The 21,624-nt window shown below is 36.5% G+C and overlaps 1 protein-coding gene and 1 long non-coding RNA gene across 3 annotated transcripts; one reads left to right on the top strand and one right to left on the bottom strand.

Annotated features, from left to right (window-relative positions):
• Window positions 1-223: 223 nt before the first annotated feature.
• On the bottom strand, window positions 224-10,051 carry LOC110775046 (uncharacterized membrane protein At1g16860). Its single transcript, XM_021979648.2, has 4 exons — window positions 9,099-10,051; window positions 2,496-2,651; window positions 1,532-1,743; window positions 224-949 (listed from the first exon to the last, which is right to left on the bottom strand). Exons 1-4 carry the CDS (start codon window positions 9,867-9,869, stop codon window positions 757-759), a joined length of 1,332 nt encoding a protein of 443 aa, XP_021835340.1. The 5' UTR covers window positions 9,870-10,051; the 3' UTR covers window positions 224-756.
• Window positions 10,052-16,826: 6,775 nt separating this feature from the next.
• LOC130460604 (uncharacterized) lies at window positions 16,827-19,131 on the top strand. 2 transcript variants are annotated; one of them, XR_008920459.1, is made up of 3 exons: window positions 16,827-16,961; window positions 17,250-17,386; window positions 18,678-19,131. It is a non-coding gene; the product is annotated as an uncharacterized lncRNA (long non-coding RNA). The 2 variants fall into 2 exon arrangements; XR_008920460.1 differs by having other exon boundaries at window positions 18,695-19,131.
• The last annotated feature ends 2,493 nt before the right edge of the window (window positions 19,132-21,624 follow it).

The raw sequence follows: 21,624 nt of genomic DNA on the forward strand, positions 1-21,624 counted from the left end.
ACAAACTTGGACCAAGAGAATTATTTCCTTCAAGAGGTTGAATGACATCCACCTCAACAAGCAATCGAGCACATATATCCTAGTTTGATTTGGCCTCCTCCCAGATCGTGAACCAGCCAACTGGCCAATACAACTCCAAATACAACTCCAGAAGAGTTCATAAAGCAGTATGCTGCCTCTGGTGAAGGCAATTGCTTAAAGTCTTAAATTCAACATGAAAAAGTCCTGAATACACCATATATATTGCTTAAGTGACCGAAGAATCTTTAATCTTAATTAATCAATACACAGAACATTAGTGTGAAGAAGCATTCTACCTTCTTTCAGTTAAACAAATTGCAAGGCAAACAAAAACGCAAAAAGGAAATGTAAATAGGGCTCTTCAGATCTATTGGAGCTTATGTACACTAAACAAAGCTAAAAATTTAGAATATATGCGGCTCACCATGAAAAATTCGAGCTTCCTTTTTCTCATAGTGTTGACGGGGAAAACTTCTTCTCCCCCTATTGATCCGATTAAACACGGAAATGTTTACAGCATGACAAGTCCTTATTACACACCTGCAATTCCTCTGAGCTCCTTTTGTGTCTCCTTGAGGCCGATTTACATACACTTGAGAGCAGAAAAGATATGGACAGAAGGTCATGGGCAGTGCATCTCCACCCTTTTTGCAAGATTTTTACATGCCAAATATGTACTCGTGGAATCCACTCGAAGAAAGACTTTGGGAGGAAACAAGAGGTACGTACACGTACTTACACGGGAATCACTTCAGAATTTTGATTATCCTCACAATGCAATACTAAACCTTCAATATACATCGGGAGGAGGCAACGTAACCACTGACAGCCTGTGGAGATGGCCTCTGTGGGTGGTACAATCATGAGGATATTCTCATGGCGTCTGACAATACCCATCACGCTGACGGTGCTACCTTCTTTAACATACCTGAACAGAAGCAGAGAGAAAATACTGTAAAGAATGACATTAGGTTCTACTAATTCAAAATATGAACCTCAACTCCCTGCCATCTCACAGTCCCTACCAAGGCAGGGGTGTGAATAAGCTTAGGCGGGAGAGAAGGAAACATAAGGCCTGTGCTTAATTACGCCGTTTTCAAAAGCTGCTAATCTGGACTATAATAGTAGGCCCTGACACGCCCACATCCAGCTAAAGACCACTTGGCCAATACAGCCTTGAAGAGAACCAGCTCAGCCCTGGCTCATCCACACAGCTTATCCAAGTCATCAAATACCCAGATGTTTTGCAAGGCCTAGTAAGAACCCAAGCCAGCTTAGACTGGATTGAGGGAACCTCTACGCTCCCCAAAGGAAAGTAAAATTTCAGAATATTTTGGAACATCTAAAAAAGAGGTTTTTAAAAAGCACTCATCACTAAGAATGCAGCATTCTACTCTGCTTTTATTATTTAAATGCTATTCTTAAACGAATCATGCTAGTTGTAACTTGTAAGGAGGTTTGTTTTTGCACGTGGAGAATAGTTGAGAGAAGTTCTAGGTAGAGTGTTTACCCTTCTTTTAAGCGCATTATGCGGTCATCACTAGAAAGGCTTCGATCAGCTAGCCACTGCAAAAAGTTTGGAGACAAGTCTCGCTTTTCTTTGGTTATGTCGACAACTGTTGCAGGTTCCACTAAAGGGGCCACCTTTGCTCCGTAACCAGTTTTAACAAGGGCTCTCAATCCAGAGTGGAAATCCGATACATAAAAGTCAGCAACATATTTCTGCACATGAAGTACAAATGTATTAGATACAGCTGATGTCAATAAATCATGCAAAACTAAATGTATTGATAAACAAGCAACTTTTACACAAATAGACAGTTACACAAGTCGTCGCAGATTTAATCACACAAAACGGAAGTGTCCTAACTCATAAGTGATAGCAATACACTTCTATCTATCTTAATACCGGAAACGAATACCCCACACTCCCACAGACAGATATGCCAACAATGAATTTTTTTTTTATATAGCAAGACCCAAATCATTTTGGGACAAAGGCTTTGTTGTTGTCGTATATACCAGGACCCATAATCAAATTACTTTAAGGAATTGTGCATTAGTTGTTTGTCAGGATTCAAAATAATGTGAAGCCAACCAATCAAATGCAGAGGTTGAATTTCAGAATTTTAATGCAAGTACAGTTCGTAAATTAGTATTGTAATCTGTATCCATCACTGTGCTATCGCCGGTCTGTTCTACTGGCACGACAATAGAGGTCCTCTCAGGGACAGCTTGATGTGTAATTCACTAATTAGTGTTACAGTCTTAAGTGATGCTTTTCTTCTCAACCAAATAATCAAAACTAGAGAGTTACGATCTAGCCTATCATGACTTACCAAGGATACATTAAACCAGCCACTCAAATGTTATAAGGCCAAACAAGACTTGTAATCCAATAAGATCTGCTGGAAAAAGTTAATAACAAACAAGTGCAACCACCAAAATAAAGCTAACTTAACGTCTTAACTGACCTCTGAATGCCTGCATCCCCATGAGAGGCAACGGTGTTTGGTGTTTGCAGATTTTCCTCCACATCCTTTGTACTCGTACAGCTCTGTTGATACATACACACACCTAGGTACCCTCTGAAATGACGACTCAAGAGGAATACTGCCACATGTAACAACCTGCATCCAGGAAAATAGAATACTTCAGCTAGTGAAGCAAACACATGGAACAGTTAAAAATGACATGGCATAGTGGTTGACACAGTGTCATATCTAAGTTTACTGGACATCCAGCAAGTACACAATCTTGGGTCTAAACATGTTAAATTGTTAATAATGTTATCACATTGCTAATAACAGAAATTTAGAGTTGCAATTTACTGATGACTTGTTAAGCACAAAACTTTCAGAATCTTCTCTTATGAAAATACCCCATATTAGTAGAGGGTTTGAGTTCAGGATGAGATACAACACTGATATCACTTATACTAAGCTGCTTTTTTTTTTACTTCATGTCATAGGCCGATGAACACCAAGACAATAGAACCATCAAAAGGTAATCTTGTAAAACCCTCGGAGGGAGGAGGATAAACTGAAAAAGTTATGGTAAAATAATTACAGAAAATAGGAAAGGGTTCGACTATTTCTAAATGAAAGCAACAAATATAAACTGACAGTCAGTAGAGATGATAAAATCAAGAGACAGTAATATACATAGTATTACATATTTACATGTGGTGGTGGCCTTATGGAGATCACCCACTCATTAGAAGTGGACTCGTGGTAAATTTTTAGAGACAGGTTAAAACTCATACTTCTGATTCATTAAAGAGAAGAGCATCTGGGCCTCGAACATCAGTTAGAGCGGGAATTGTGACAGGTGTTGATTGTGGTTGTAAACAGAATGACTATATTTCCTTCTGCTCTCATGCTTTTTTCTATTTTGGCAGTTGAATGAACATAAAAGAATAGTCTGCTTTATTCAAAAAGTCAAAATCAGATAAAATTTCATTTAGCTGCTAGTGTGTTACAATTATGTTAATTCCAATAGATTCAAAGATGATATGATTACTGAATATCGAGGCAAGTACATCAAACATGTCACTTAACACTTCACTTAAGTAATCATTGCATCACATTAATAGTAATGAAACTTTATAGCTGTATATCACTATTTGAGCTCACAAGTTTCTTCTCTTCAGAAAGTAGAACTGGAGGGTTTGATAAAAATGTAACTACACTAATAACACAATTGCTAAGCTTCACCATTCACTAATTACTGGCTATAGTGCATCAAAGTAACCCCTCCATCACAAAGCAATTGTTTCAACTTGCGTACAATCAAGCATAAAATTTATAGATGATGTTATTAGACTGTAAATCGTAATAGGCTAATAGCAAATATAACTATAACGAGGAAAGGGTAAGACTATTTTGAAAGAAGCCATAAAATAAATTGTGTGACATGAACGCCGGGATGTAGATATAAGAACAAGGGTCAATGAAAAAGATAAGCAGTGAATCGACATGGCTTTACTATCTCTTTCACAACTTCGCTTCTGCCTAGTCACTCCCATCCCTCTCAGAAGCAATCCATATTGCAAGATATCCTGTTCTTGATTGCCACTGCGTTGACGAGCGATTAGCAGAACCAAGCAAATAGACTTAATTGCCACTATGTTAAAGTGAAATTACAGCAGAGCTTTTATGGTTCTTGATCATTGTGCAAACTACGGAGCAATTAACAGATCACTTCACAAAGGCTTTATCAGGGACTTCAAGGTCATTATTCTCTGTCACTCCCGTTCCTCTCACATGCAATCCATAGTGCAAGAAACCATGTTTTCGTGCCAGGACCAAGGGCAATAACTCGATTGCCATCATGTATGACAACAGTTACAGCATTCTTATACATACAAACTTAGTGGATTCTCTTTCCTATCTGCTGCGGAAGCCTAACACCCTGTATCTAAAGAGAAATTACAGCGGCTATATTTAGCTGAAGCCGAATACAGGCCTACGATAAAGAGCCCCAGCGAATTGATATGGCTTTCCACCTTTTCACTCTTTACTCCTAGCTCTCTCAAAAGCAATCCGTATTGCAAGAAACCCTGTTGAAAAAGATCAAGCATATAGACTTATTACCAATATGTTAGAGAGCAGTAACATCAGCGTTTTATTGCTCTTTTCCATGAGCCATGAACCAAGAAATTAACAGATCCCATCACAGAGGCTTTACCATTGACTTGCCAGTGAATTCACATGACTTTCCAGACAATTACATGAAGTCACAGTTCCTTACGGCTTACGTCACTCTTATTCTTCCCACATGCATTCCATAATGCAATAAAACAATGTTTCGTGCAGGGCAAAAGGGCATACATCTTGATTACCACTATGTTAGAGAGTACTTGCAGCAGCCGTAATGCTCCTGACCATGTACCACCGCAGATGAATTAACAGATCTTTTAACAAAGGCTTTAACTACGCACTCCCACTTGAGTCGCGTTGAGTCAGATCTTTTTACAAAGGCTTGACATGTGTCTAGTGTTTACGGTTCAAGTTGAGGGAGTCATCTTTTTTGCACCCCCCAGCTTAAATCAGGTGTTGAGGTCGTGTTTTGATGACAAAGCAAGCTTAACCAGATGCCAAGTCCCAAACTCAATGGCAAGCATGGGAGAATAATTGTTTCTCCCAGCTCATTGTAAAAGTTTGAAAGACAATCCAGACCAAATTGTTAATTGGGAACTTGGGATACTATGTTACTTTCCTTTCCAGCTTATAAGTAGTTAGCAAACTATTTCTCATCTGTAAGAGATTTTGTAATAAAAAGATTATGTTTTCTCCGAGGTCTATGCAACAAAAAATGTGAATGAGCAACGAAAAGGGGATGATGAAGGTGAGGAAGCTTCCTTGTTAAATGCCTTGTTTGATTGGTTTAGCAAAACAATTAAACTCCTTTTGGGTGGTGGCTGTTGTAACTGAGCAAAGGCCGTAATACTCCATCTTAGGTTAGCAGCAAAACAAATGAAAAAGAAGTCTCCGATTTAATCAAAATCCTTCAGTCGTATAAAGCCAAGTGACACAGCTGCACTAATATCACTATCAAGACCAGGCAAAAGGAAACACCAGCAACAACATAAATGTTGTAAGAATTTTAGGATTTAGGATTGGTTTAGCGGAAGAACTCAGGTTTGGGTAAGAGAAAGTAATAACATTTCTTATTGATGAATGAATTACAGCAATTGATTATTATAGAAGACTGAAACCAATAATGTATATAACTAGGTACTTAAGGACATAAAATACATATAATGTATCCTTGCTGTCATGACTTAAGACATCAGCTATGTGCCAGCAGGAATGGACTCACCAACAGATGCCAAACAGATATTACTCATACTAGAGTCTTGGACAGACCCTTTCCTTAGGATACTAAGTAATTCTCACTTGAACTCAGTGAATTAAGACGAAGAATGAAAAAACCAAGAATTCGTACAGATTCGTCTGACAGGATTAATCCCTTCTGATATACATCATTCATTATCATTCATTATCATTACCCCATTGCCTCAAAGAGGCTCCCGCAAGAAGCGGGGTAAGGGGGGGTCCGGTATACGCAACCTTACCCCTGCAATTGCAGAGAGTGTTTCCAATTGACCCAAAAGCGATAACGGGACGACAAGGGGACGACCATCTTCTACTTCATGGAATGGAAGCGAAGAGGTTTTAAGAGTCATTTTGATTTAGTCCATTACATCCCACAGTCAAAAGAACAAATGAATCTTTGGCTCCATCAGAAATGGACATCCTTCTGATATACATATCCACAATTAATTATCTTTAGCTTTTTTAGGACAATATTTCCCTATGACGGTCGGGAGGCTTAATTTTGCCATCCCATTAGTTTAGTTGAGGTTTCTTTTATGTTTTCTCGCTCTAAAGACACCTTATTCACCAGATTGTTAGTTCTCTCCTATAGATGAAATGTAGTCCTTTTATCCTTGCGTCCAAGAAGGTGGGATGGGCAGTAAAGAGGATGAAATATATTTCAAAGCAGCCAAGGATCAGGAGTGCTCCCAATTCCTTGTGATCCTAAGGCAGTTGAAGGATCCTAAAAAAGCCCACACAGTTTGTGTGTAACCTGCTATTAAGGAAGAGTATTTTTCAAAAAAGTATCCAACTTCCGCTTCTACAGGAGTACAGGACCACATTAATTTTCAGAGTTGTCACAATCGCAACTACATAGCCCTTGCTAAAAACTCCAAACAAACCTCCAGCAGCTCTCCATTGTTTTAAATACATGGAATAATTCTCAGTACAAAAAATCCGGAAGCCCTAATAAACACAAAACCAGCACACCACCTTCTAGAGCTAGAAGATATATTAGAAAAAACCATCATTTCCAACTTAAACCGACTTTATGCTGAGATTGCTAACAGAGTCCAGCGCTCGAAACAGAAACTTCAACAAGAATAGACAAGAGACACCCACCCTTTAGGCCCAAAAAAAAGAAACTATCAGTCCCTCCCTCATTCACAAGATTCTTGTCATATTTACAAGTGACCTTGATACAAGAGCATTAGATATGAAATCCTTGCTTTAAAAGAATGTGGCCTTAGACTTACCATCAACTGAGGCTTTATTGGGAATTGATAAGGAGTTACTACAAATAGTTAGCTCCTAATCAAGTTACCGTTTGTTTTGAAGATTCCTCCATGTCGAGCGTCGTTCCAGAGTCCACGTGTCACCTTTCTTGGGCCTAGCTGGGCTGTGCACCCGGGCTTGGTCCCCTTCACTTTGGGCTGACCCAAGACCATGGTCTGCAAGTTTTGGTCGTTTTCTTAAATTTTGGCTACTAGTTTATTTCCTTTCGATTGAAGGGGTTTTCTCGGTATAGTCATTAGGACTATTTTTTACTAGACGTAGGATGGTTAGCTTACAAATAGAGGCTTATGTACGTTTAGTTTTTCGTATTTATTCGTGAGTTGCTTACACAAAATCCGAAAGTTCATGATTAAGTTCTTTAGACTTTAAAACTATCTAGTTTAGTTTTAAATGTTGGTGACTACTGACTAATTTATGTATGCAATTAAATCTTTTCGATCCTTTAGCTTATAATCTTGGTGATTAAATTCTGTAGAGATTAGAATCTAGAGTTAAATTTTCTACTAGTATTCAGGCAATGTCTTGTTCACCTTATTCTTATTACTTATTTTTGTTAAAATCACAGTAGACCTGACCACACGATAAACTAGAAAAACCACACCTGGCGAAAAGAACAAACCCTCAGTCTTTTCTAGATTAAAAACCTCAGACCTGCTTCACTTTGCTTAATAACAACTTTAGTAGGCACATGGATAGACCCACCCACTTCAAAACCTTTCTAGCAAATATAAGACAGGGACAAAGAACCATGTGCACAAGCACACATTAAACTATTAAAGCATGTTGTGAAGAATAGTCGCTCCAAATAACACACCACTATATCAAATTTCCTTCCCCCAACACGTCAAAAGGGTTGCTATAGAGCATAAGGGTCCTTATTGGGCCTATACGCAAACCTCGCAATTTTGAAACCCAATACAGTGCTAGGCTGCTAGTCATTTCTTGTCTTTGTACAAATCTAAAAAGTGAAAATTCCACTCTCTCTTCTGCAGTCCCGCCTCTCTTCATCTCACACTTCATAACTTAGAAAATTCCAGCTATTCTTCAACCAACATAAATTGTTATGTTATTGAAGGATTTGCCAAAGATTATTATTGTTTTTCCTTTCTTCTGTCACTTGCCTGCTCTTTTTACTTCTCTCTCTAAGTCGAAGCTTTTTTTCTATCAACATAATTTGTGGGTAAATGATTTTCTTTTGGCAATTTGGCCGACCCTTTCATAACCCGCCCACTCCCGCCCCAGTCCATTATCAAATTCTCTATGCTCACTAAAAGCCCAACCCTTAAATGACAATCCAAGAACCGCCCCCGCCTAATAGCCCCGCCTAATAACCAGGCCTACCACACACACAAACAGTTCAAGAAGCACGAATTCCCCAGCGATTACATCTAGCTAAAAACATATTTCTCTTCCTTCAAAAAAAATATATACGAAGTATATATTTCTCGATGCCCTGTAACTTGGAACTTTGAGTGATATACTTATTTGTTATTCTTAAGACCGTCAAGCACACATAGCTCACTGATCTGATACATGTATAACATAGCCCAAAATCCTCCCTTACCCTTACTTCAATGAGTGCTCATTCACACCTTCTTCACTTACTATTTACTATCCTATCAATAAAAAAGACAAAAAAAAAAAAAAAAAAAAAAAAAAAAAAAAGAATGCACCAACTACCGAAGGACATAATTACCAGTAAAGCAAATGCTTCTACCACACCTTTTACTACTTAAGAATAGTAGTCCAAAACCTATCTATCAAATGACTAAAAATAGAATTAAGCAACTTCCTAAACATAGAATTTAACATTAACCAAGTCAAAGCTAATGACATTATAAAAAAAGCTTTTAAAAATGACAAACATGATCAAATACAAAACATATCATAATCACTAAATAAAATACCAAGAATAATTTGATCCTAAAATGACAGTTAGAGAAGAATAAGATAATTTACCCCGGTAACCTTGACAAACTGTCCATCAACAGCACCTCTGAGCTCGGCATCAGGAAACTTCTTAACAAAACCCAGGATTGCCCTCTTCCCCCAAGCATAATTCCATCCTAAACCAACGAATATAGGCACCAAAATCGCAGCAAACACTACCAACATCACAGCTTTCTTGACGGCCACCATGAGAAACACCCCAACAAGCAAACCCATTAAAACAACGATTCCAAATACCCACATTGCCCCTCTTGAAACCCTTAACCCATACTTCACCTTTTCACTCCCTAAACTAGTTACCGACGTCCCATAAACCATTTTCCCCGACCCACCAACAGCAGGTGCCAGCTGTGGCTGAGCCAGCCCAGACCCATCAAGCTGGCCCGACTTCCGAATTGGGCCGGATGTGATAAGTCCGGTTGGGGGGATTGAAAGCGGGCCGGATGATTTCTTAGTAAAGGACCCTGAGTTACTGAGTCGAGGTGGGAGCTGACCCGAGTTAGGCCCGGATCGGGCCGATCCGGAGTTAGGCTGTGAGGAAGCCCGAGAAGGTGGCGGTCTAGGAGAGGAGAGAGAAAGTGAAGAGGAGGAAGTGGCGGTGGTAGAGGTGGTTGTGATGTCGAACATCTTACCTAGCTCGCCTGATTTCTTGATGTCGCCACCGGTATAAGGGACGGCCCGAGCAGCCATTGTAGGGGGACGTTCTTTGGGGAGGGTATCGCGGCGTCCCGAGACGTAGAGCCCGCTTCTGAGCTGGTGAGATTGGGTGCGACTGCCCATGGCGAATAGGAGAGAGGGAGGGAGAGAGTGAGTGATGAGGGGTGGGTGAGGAGAGAGAAAGGAGGAAGGAGTTTTTTTGGGAAGGAGAAGGGTGTGAAATGACGAAATTGGGGTTGGCAGTCGGTGACAAAGACGGGTGGGTGTGGGAGTGTGAGTAAGAGTAAGAGTGAGAGTGAATGAGTGTGGGGAACTTGCAGTGTGGTCTAGTTGGAGGAATGGAGGGTGTTTTGGGACGATGATTGGAACTAAATGGCCCCACATCCACCCTTTGGTGTGGGAATCTACTACGAAGTTTCATTATTTTTTAATGTTATGTTTTACTATAAGAGCACGTACAATCTTGACATGTAGCTTGAGTCAAGTGATAAGTGACAGGATAAAATGACTATAATGTTGACAGTGTATAAGACCATGTGCATCCTTGACCTTCGGTCAATTGAAAAACTATTTCTCTCTCATCTTTCCCCTTCTTCCACATAATATTCCACTAACTTGACATACCTCTTACTTAAATCTCTCATTTTCCTTCTACAATCTTGACTCAATGTAATTAATTTCTCTTACCTATTCTTTTACATATACACCACCTCCAATTCTCTTTCCACCACAATTATTAAGTTGATATACTAATAATTGTAAACTAAATTATAATTAATAAATCCAAAAAAATATTTAAGTTATTATTATCATATTATGTAATAAGCATTAATAAAATTTGGTTATGGACAAAAAATTAGGCAAATAATATGTGGAGAAATTGGTGATAATTAGTTCAGATTCTGTGACTAATATGCCATGTTTTGGAGGTAGGATTATTTTTGTAATAAAAACTAAAAATAAAGTCGATTTAGTTGACATACAGGGCAGATACTTGACTGATGTCAAGTTAACTGACCACTTGACACACATCTAATGTCAACATTAAACCAAAATACAAGAGTCAAGTGCAACTTGACAGTGAGCTTCTATCAACGTTGCACTTGCTCTAAGGATCAAAATTTTATTAACTTGACCCGGATCGCATATGTGACCCAAGGTCAAGTTCATTAAAATTGGATGTGGGACCGCATGAAGCGTCACTTGCATGATGTTACCCGTTTGCCTACGGTATTTTAGGCTAATATTTGATCTATGCATGCAAATATTAATGCATTTTGTACTGTGTGCATATTTACTTTATGCATGCATATATACAATGAATATTTCATGTTTTTGGTGGAACTTAATAAAAAATTAATAGTTAGTTATGTATCAATTTTACTCCATTGTGCTATATATGTATGTTTAAGATTATACGTTACATTTTTATTTATATGTAATGTTAAATTTAATTTCATATTTATTTGTTTGTTAAAATGAATAATTGTGTTTGAAGGTGAATTTAAAGTGGAGTATATGTAAAAGTAAAAGAGTAGATAAGAGAAATTAATGACCTTAAGTCAAGATTGTAGAAGAAAAATGAGAAATTTAAGTAAGTAATATGTCAGGTTAGTGGAATATGAGGTGGAAGAAGGAGAAGGGTGAGAGAGAAATTATTTTTCACTTGACCGAAGGCAAAGATGCACATGGTCTTAGGCTCTGTTCTTTTGGACTTAATTGCAGTTTCATTTAGTTCAGTTCAGTTCAGTTCAGCTATATTAAGTTCAGTTCATTTCAGCTCAGTTCAGTTCGGTTCATTTCAAAAGAACGGCATTGTGCTCATCTTATTCTTTAATGATCTTATTTTATTATTATAAGTTAAATAAAATAATTATATTGTAATGTTAATATTTATTTAATATTATTATTATTATTATTGATTACGAGTTATACTATTATTATTTATTATTTATGATTTATAATTTATAATTTATTATTATTATTTATTATATATTTTAATGAATTTAATTCTTTTATCTTTAAATTTAATTACACAATTTCTTTTATGAAAATACCTTTTGTAATTTCTGGATTTCCCAAAAAAATCTTTTGTATTATCTGAAATTAATAAATAAAATAATTAGGAAACTTAATTAACAATTAAGTTTATCAATTAACAACTAAGTTTATTTCTCTCTCCTCTTGCTTCGCCGGAGTTCTGATTGCCGGCATATCAAAAGAGGGAGTTCTTTTAAATCGTCGGAGTTCATCGTTCGTCGTTCATCGTTCATGGGTATCGCCGGAGTTCTTTTATATTCTCATAGTTTCGTCCTTGTTTCTTACCACAAAATTCTGGGTTTTGGGTTGTTAGATCTGGAAATTAAAAGAGGGAGGTGTTGTGAAGGAAAGAGCAATGAATTTCGGTGCTTGTTCCATAGAATTTGCAACAATTATCGGTAGTCATGGCCGTAGAAACGAGAAATGACAGACTTTAGTGGCCGCCGGAAAAAATGGAGTAACAACAAAAGTTTGGCATTCGTCGGGAGTGTTAAATATGTTGAATAATAATAATGTTTTAGTGTTAAATCTGGAATTTTCGTCGATTTAATGATGGTTACCATGCCTGAAATTTGTTTGGCAAAAGTTGAAGGTCTGCCGCTGCCATGGGAGAAGGAAGGAACTGAGGTTTTTACTGAATATCCTCATGTTCTTTTGGACATTATCAACATCATTTACGGTAGTATCCAAAAACTTTTGTGGTTATTACCATCCTTCTATTTTTATGAAATTACTAACCTCTGCAGGGGTAGTATCCGTAAACATTGTTGGTAGCTACCTCTCTTAAGGTATTACGGAAACTACCAACATCAATCAAGGATAGTACCCAAACACAGAAATTACTAACATCTGCAGGGGTAGTATCCGTAAACATTGTTGGTAGCTACCTCTAGTAAGGTATTATGGAAACTACCAACATCAATCAAGGATAGTACCCAAACACAATTAAAAATGATGATTTAGTGCAACGTGTCCGTAATTTCCCCCTTTTTTCTCCAGTCGGGAATTCTGTGAAAACGAAATTGATTATTGACCCGGATGAAAACGGAGTAGACCCGGATGATGATGATGGTCCAACAATCAACATTAGAGATATTCGCTTCACGACATCCCAGTTCCCTGATGGGATGGACACTTTATTGGAATTCCCAATTCTTGATGTGGTCAATAAAAAGAAAAAAGATCCTGTGACGAGTCCGGTGGAAAAGAAAACAACCGAGAAGGCTCCAACTAAGAAGAGTCCTGATAATACAGGCGGCATAACGTACGATGCTAATCAGCCAGAGAGAAAAATTACAAAAAAGAAGAGGAACTCGTCGTGGTAACAAAGATAACCAACTGGTAACTTACTCACTTGTGCACTATGTTCATCTTTTATAGTTATAACAGGGTATTGGCCATCACTGTATATTTATATGTCATCCTATTATGAGGTGGATATGACCAAACATTCTATATGAATTACATTGTTGGCATTTGATTAATGTAAAAGCGAACTGACTCTTGGTCGTTTGATATGTGCGGGAGAACAGGAAGAGGAGACTAATGTTGGTTCAGAGCGATCAGGAGAAAATGAAGTCATTATGGAACGTGTACCTCTAGAAAAACCAAAGAGGGGCAGACCACCCAAAAGTCCTGCAGTTACGAAGAAAGGTCTACCTCTAGAAAAACCAAAGAGGGGAAGACCACCAAAAAGTCCTGCTGTTATTAAGCCTAGAGAGGAGGTATATTCCTGTTTGCTTTTCACAATAAACGTTGCTGGAATCATGTTTTTTTTCTTGTAATTTTGATCACCACCTAATAGATAAGGAACACTGTTTGGCCATTGGATGTGCTTCTTTTTTAGCTGTATAGGATGGGCCACAACTTAGGGAAGTATTCTCATCACCCCAGGTAGATTTGAGAGATCTAGATATGGTAATTACTGTGAACATACTTGGTCATCACCTAGAGAATGTGGTTTTTATTTAACAGTCTCTTTTTATACGCTTTGGTTAGGACAACAACAATGATGTACATGAAGAATCAACTCCCATTCAAACTCTGCAACAAATGAAGCAGGTGAACCAGGTTCTTCATACAAGTGATCACACCAACATATTAGCGGAAGGCCCTAGTCCTATCTACCTAGACTGCTTGAGTTCCCTAACTCCATTGGAAAGACAAATATGCCAACATATAGCTCGAGAGAACACCGACTACCATGCATACTGGCCCACAGGTTACCCAATGTACCTCACATTTGGAGAATCGCATGTTGTGTACCCAGACTCAAGAGTTACAGGCCACGTACGTATTACTATTGGCGTTGAATAATCTAATAGTATTAAATTATTTGTTAACACAATTTTTCGATTGGAGCTTATTGACATATACTTGTATGATCTGGAACGTCACGCAACGCATAAAGGGAATACGAAGTTGATTTTTCCGACTTTATTCCAGGTAATAAAATCCGTAAACAATGTATTAAGAATACTATATTTGGGTTGTTTTATTTAGGCGTGAGTTCTTTTGACCAACAAATCAAACGTTTCTTATAGGCTGTTGTTCTGAAAAATGATGTATGTAACGCGTATGTGGCTAGCAAAAACTTAATTCAACATGCTAGGGAATGTACCGCTTCATATCTACCAGATGATTTGAGTCAGATTAGCACGGTTTGTACAATTTTTTAATGTCGTTCCTTAAATTGTAACTAGTTATTGTAATAATTTTGTTTGTTTGGTGATTGTAGGTGTACATTCCTGCATATGATTTTGAAAATGAATCCAGTGAGCATTGGTTTTTGTTGGTCGTCAAAATACATGATAAAGAGGTGTGGATTATGGATTCTTTTGGTGTTTCGAGTTCACGATTCACTCTCGCATTAGATCTGGTCAGTAAGAAATAAAATTTGCCTTGTTTACATTTTTCTGTTGTGGTTTAGAATAATTGAAATGGTTTCCTTAGTGAGTACCAGGGATACTTTAGGAACTTACCAACCTACATGTTGGTCCATGAACAAATCAATACTCTAGTAAAATTGCTAACAAATCAATGCTATATTCTAATAGATGAGGAAGTCGTCAGAAATATTCAAGAATTATAGGTTGAATGCACTTTTTCAAGATGTTCCACACTTTGCTTATCATAAACCTCAATGCAAGATCCAACCGAACGAGTATGAATTATGATATTATCTTATTTAATATTCTCACACTAATCATTTAGTTGATGATGATTGATAATTTAATGTTTATTTGTTCACACATGATTGTGGCATGTATGTAATCAAGTATATCGAAGGTGGAAACGTTGATGATATTACCAAACATATCCTATACGGTAACAACTCTTTTTACGATATTATTCCTTGGAAATTTTAACTATATGAAACACTGTAACTAAAAAAGTTTGAACTGCATTTCCATTGATCGGTGTACAATTTAACCATATTGCAGACAGCCGAGATGCGGGTGGAACGACTAAAATGTTTGGCCAAGCTCATTTCAAGTAAGTTCAATGATCACGCCATTGTCAAACGATTGTCTTCTGAAGTTTTCAAGTAATTTCCAGTTTTCGGTTTCAGCGAGTAGGAAAAATTGTACGTATGTATATTTTGGACAACAACGTAGCATGTCATACTGTAACTATTTTGGAATGGTACTTAAACTGATACCTTTTGGATCCATAGTTAGATTAATGATACCTTTTGGAAAGCAACGTCCTTGTATGATTTGGCAACAATGTAAACAGAGTAACTTACTGATCAATTTAATAGAAGCCAAGTACATGTTAATGTTTTTATGGTGGTTTCCACTAAAGGATTTGGTTATTACCAAGAACGTTCAATAATAAATATAGTTCTAATGTCGCAGTGTTAGTTGGCGGTTTATTGTCTTGCTTTGAATAACCCCATCCACCAAGTGTTATTAAATATGCCGGCCCTCTACTTCATTCGCTTCCTCTGTTTCTCAAAATTCTTTATTTTCACAAACTTAGAGAAAACAAAGAGTATGGCAGGGGTGAACCCTAATTCTTTAGGATCGGGTTGTTCTTCAAACGTCAGGGGGATATCGAATTCGCAGATCAAGTGTGAGCATAACATAGATGCAGTCGTCCGGGTTGCAAAGAAAGGGCAAAACTCTGGGTGCAAATTTCTTGGTTGTTCTAAATGGCATGTAAGTTTATTCAGGGTAACTAGGTTGATGTACCTTTTTTTTATAATACATACCGTTCTAGTATGACATTGGAATTTTTTATATTTTTTTTTACATTCACAGCGGGACGACTGTGGTTTTTTTTGAGTGGATTCCAAATAGCGGTGGTAATGAAGAGCGTGAATATCAGATCTTGCAGATCTTGGAGAAGGACAAAATCATAGCTGATATGGAGATGGAAAAGAATCTTTTGGAAGAAAAAGTAAAGAAGCTGGAAGTGAAGAAGGAGAATTTGGATGAGGATGTTCAAGAAATGAAGAACGAGCTATGCCAAACACGAATTGAGCTAATGAACTGTGCTAGGAACGAGAAGAATTTTTCAATGGCACTTGTTTTTTCGTGGCTATTTTTTTTGCCATTCTTGTCTTTTATCTTAAGTAGATATATGAGAAAGGAATTGTGTTGTTATTGGTTAGTGGCAACGTTAGACGAAATTCAGTTCATCACTGATTCATGAACACTTCTTTATTTTAGGTACTGTCCAATATTTGTTATGGTAATTATCAATATGCATCTGCAAGACTATTAACACTATGTTGTGTATTCCTGGCGATTATCACTCTTGGAACTAGTACCTCGTATATATATATATATATATATATATATATATATATATATATATATATATATATATATATATATATATATATATATATATATATATATATATATATATATATATATATATATATAATCGGGATCTGGTGAGAACCACCCCTTAAGATGAGAACTGAGAACTAATCTCAGCCTTTAATCATGTCTGATCGGACGGATGAGATCATACCCGCTTCATTAAGGGTACTTTGGTAATTCAGTGAACAAATGACTTCCTTCTTTCAGCTTCCATTCTCATAATACTTTCTCTCTCTTCTTTCGTTTTTTTCTCTCCTCCTTGAAATCACCTATCTGCGATTTTTCTCAACCTCGCCAAGTTCAACCTCGAATCTTCTAACCTTCTTCAATTTTTCGCTAAGTAAGTAATTTGATTTGGTTTATAATTTTTATTTTCTATTCGATTTTTTTGAAGTATTTGCGGTATTGTTTTTATTGAATAGGGTTTCAAAAATTCTTTTTGCGATTTTGATTGTTAAAATTTGGCTTTTCAATTGATGATTTTGTTTTTGTTTTTGCTATTTGATTGTTCATTGATAGCGTTTCTTTGAATTTTTTGTGTTTTTGCGATTTTGTTTTTGTTTTTGCGATTTATAGCAAGATTTATATTGCGATTTGTGTTTTTGTTTTTGTGTTTTTGCGATACAAGTACCAGGTAATGCAGAAATCAAGCTCGGGAAATGCAGAAATCAGAATTTTCTCTGGTGTTAATTTTGCATCTCCAATTAACACAGTATTGCAAGCTGTACCTGCTTTTATTTTCCATAGAACACCTTATAGTACCAGGTACTTGCATATTTGTTATTGAAATCATCATCTTTAAGAATTTTTATTTTGATTGAACAAGTTGATACAATTGCCCTGGTTGAAATGTTGGTTAGAATCCCTTAAAAAATGTTAATTAAGGTTTTGATGGTTGAATTTGTGCCGATTTGAAGACATGCCTGCTTAGGATCCATTGGCAGTGACTTTCAAGCCAACAAAATGCAATCAGTTGCCTAAAATATCTAGTATTAGGTGCTACTATTATAAGAAATGGGAATGGAAATCCAGAAAAGATTTTAGTAAACATATGTTCATTTTTAACCATGTCTTATTTACCATCTTGCTTTGCTGACTCTGGCATGTGGGCGTTTATAGCTTTCTTAGAAAACATTAGCAGGATAATTCAATACTGTTTGGAATCACGACAAGTACAAGTCGACAAAATTTGCCATGTTCTCAAAGTTCCTAACAAGTGCAGCCTTGCACTTCTGATTTATTGATCTAAACATTACTCTATCCGTCTGCTGTGTTTTTATTCCAATCAAAGATAAACATGTCATGGTTTACTCTATTATTATTGTACTAATTATCAGTGACGCTCTTGTGGGAAGTAAATGGAAAATCACTTATGATAAAAATTATTAAGTCCCGGGCAACCCTCAAGGGGGAAAGGAATTACTTTGCAAGAAACACAATTCATCACTTGATGAATATATCGAAAAAGGGAGCTGCTTGATTTATTGTTGGCTGGTTGGATTGTTATTCGTGTTGATAGATATTGATTGCTCTTCAACAAGTTGCTTGAATGTTGTTGGTTGGATTTTTCTGTTTATCTGTCGGTAGCAAATTAGTAGAAGTCTGTTTACGTGGTTGTGTTTATTGATGTTGCTAATGCGCTACTGCTATATATTATACCGGAGTTGACATTTGTTGACTTTGTTCAGCTAGGTAAAATAAGTAATTAAGGCCTTTACTTTTGAATTATTTTGATTTACTTCTTCTTGTTTTTGCTTTACTTTTATTTATTCATTTAGAAACACTAGCCTACTAGCTCAATTGGTAGAGTATTGTGCAAATGCACAAAAGATGTGGGTTCGAATCCTACGTAGGTTTATCTTTACTTTTTGTAAGTTTTTACCTCCACGTACTCCAATACTCATTGTATACTTTTCGAACAATTACATTTACTTTTTGAACAATTCCATTTACTTACATGTTAATTTTCTTTACTTTTACTTTTAGAGATATTTAGTTTACTATTGCACAATTTGAGTTTACTTTTAACACTTTTTGTCGAAAAATTACTCTGAAGTGAAAACCTAATCACAGGCAGCAGTTTGAAGATCAACAACACCAATAGAAAATCAACATTGTGCAGATCAATGTTGAACAGAACAGACAACAACACCAACTGAACAACAAAACTTAGTTGAACACTCGGAGCAGTGCAAACAACCTCACCATCCACCTCTGCAGCCCAGGCTTAGAACAGACACAAAAAGTATCAGCAGAAACAAAAAATTTGGGGAAAATTTTGTTTTTTTATTTACAGAAGTTTTTTGGTAAAAAATTTGAATGATCAAGTAATATGAAGTAGTTTATGTTGTTACTTCAGTTTTACAAGGTTGAGATGAGAAGAATAGAGTTTGGCTTGTTATTTGTACGTTCTCCTATTTTATGATTGTTTACTTTCATAGATTGTATTGTTTACTTTTATTTTTTATCTACTTCGAAAATAAATGAACGACAAATTATGTACTTCTATATCTATATTTTCACCTTCCATGAGTAGCCCAAATTTTTTAATTCTTCCTCCTTTCTGTGTTTGTATTGGGATGATTGATTTGCTTTTACTTCAAGCCATGATTTTCCCCTGAAAATAGAGTTTTGTTGCCTTGTGGCACCTATGGAATAGGAGAAACATTTTGAGAATAGTCTCCTTTTCCTTGCTCCGAAAATGAGAGCTTCATAGATTTTCTTGAGCGGTGTTTTCTCAAGCCTATTATGGTTAAACGCCAGGGAGAGTTTTCGTCTCCTTAGCTTGACGTATTGCCTGCATTTGATCATGGTGCTACTCTTAAAATTGGATCATCATTCAGTGGACCTAGCAAGGAATTGGGGAGTTACCGTATTCCACTTTGAGGATGGGAATGCTGGACCTATATCAGCTTTTCCTGGATATTCTGACATATTGTGGCCACCTTCAGCATGGTTCAATTCATAATTTTCTTTGTCTTGAAATTGGAAGACTGGAACCCCCTGAAACTTGATATGAGTAAAGTTTCCTACACTCAATTCTTCAACTTCAAACTACTGTGGTATGTATGGAATGCTGATGCATTTGCTAGCTGAATGTTTGTTCTGAGTTATCGTAATTTAGTTAAGACTTATTATCAGGTTAAATAGATGTGCTACAGTTGATTCTGGATAACTTGTGGGTATTAGTTCTGTGGATGTCTAGTAAAATGAAACCCTTGGATGAGCATGCACTATACGCCATCAAATTTGCTGGTGCTTGTAAAGAACTCTTCCATCCAGGACCAGAGTGGGATGTGCACATTAGCAAATGCAGTTGTCACTCGTGAATCAGAACGGATTCTCACCCAACTCATTCATCTGCCTTGGAAGTAGACATGTAAAACAGAGGAACAGTTGAAACTCCTATGAAAGTCAGCTGTTACTACGTTCTCTTCCTACGCTGAGCTTGATGAGCTCCAACAGAAAATTGATTCACACCAACTTCTAACTCGGTTTTGCAGATTTGCATCAACTTCTTGTCGACGAAATCTGGTGCTTGTTCACACTTTTACAATCGAAGCCTCTACTTTTGAACTATTTTGATTTACTTCTTTTGGTATTTTATTTACTTTCATTTATTCTATTTAAAAACACTAGCCTACTAGCTCAATGGATAGAGCATTGTGCAAATGCGCAAAAATGTGGGTTCGAATCCCACGTAGGTTATCTATGTAAGTGTTGGATTTTTTATTTACTTCCGAATTGAACAAAAGGAAAATTATGTCGAACCTAGAAAAGAGATAAACATTCTTTACCTTTGAATCAAATCGGTGAAAATGAAAGTGGAAAACAATTTCAATTTACTTTTGGAATAATTCAATCTACTTTTGGAGCAATTCCATTTACTTATATATCATTTTCTTTACTTTTGTATTCCATGTTTTCCTTTTGAATAAGTTTTGTAACTCTTTTCTTTTTTACGTTTAATTTATACTAATTGTACATGTACTTCAAAAATATTTTGATTTACTTTTGATTTATTATGATTCACTTTTTAAAGTTATTTATGTACTTTTTATTTAGTTTGAGTTACCTTTTATTTATTTTTATTTATTTTGATTTACTTTTGAGTTGATTTTATTTACTTAGGAGTGTTACTTTTGAGGAATTTTTTGTATTCACTTTGACAGCCTATGTAGGAATCGAACCTACATCGCATATGCATATGCATAGTGCTCTACCATTTGAGCTAATAGGTTTTCACATAACATTTAAGAGAAAATTATTATTGATGTTTCATTGTTATTTAGTTTACTCTTAGAGAGATTCTATTTACTTTTCCAGAGTTTTAGTTTACTTTCGGAGTAACTGCTAGCCAAACCTGAAGATCACCTGCACAGACTGCAACAACTTATATTTCAGTATCCCATTTCCAAAGGTTGGCTCTGCATTTGAGAAATGTCTCATATAAAACAGAAAATTTACATGTATATCTTCAATGACAGTAAATACATGTTTATAAAGGATTCAGACTTGCCCCAACTCCTGCAATCTTTTTACCATTTCCGAGAAAGAGAGTAGCAGGGTAACTTTTGTCTGTGCTGTAAGCAGTGACTCCAACAGACCAAGCACTGAAGGATACCACGGAGCTAGGTCAGGCCCTTTGTTCTCTGCTGCTTGTACTACAAACCCCTGCTCTTCTTGCGAGTAGTGTGAAGATTTCAAATTAGTTCCATTATCTACTTTTGACAATTCTCTTTTCAATCTACTGCGATTGTATAGGTCTGACATTTTGTGCCAAGCATACCTTTGAAAAAAGTAGATAATGAACTCTGAAAAGTAAATGGAACTAATTTAAAAGTAAATGGAAATACGTTTTTCAGAACCTGGCCATATTTTGTTTACTTTGGATCATTTCTATTTACTTTTTTCAGTTTTAAAAGTAAATGGAACTAATTTAAAAGTAGATAAATAACTAGAGAAGTAAATGAAACTAATTTAAAAGAGCCACACAAATATCA

Source organism: Spinacia oleracea, chromosome 5 (genome assembly GCF_020520425.1).
Source record: "Spinacia oleracea cultivar Varoflay chromosome 5, BTI_SOV_V1, whole genome shotgun sequence".
NCBI lineage: Eukaryota > Viridiplantae > Streptophyta > Magnoliopsida > Caryophyllales > Amaranthaceae > Spinacia > Spinacia oleracea.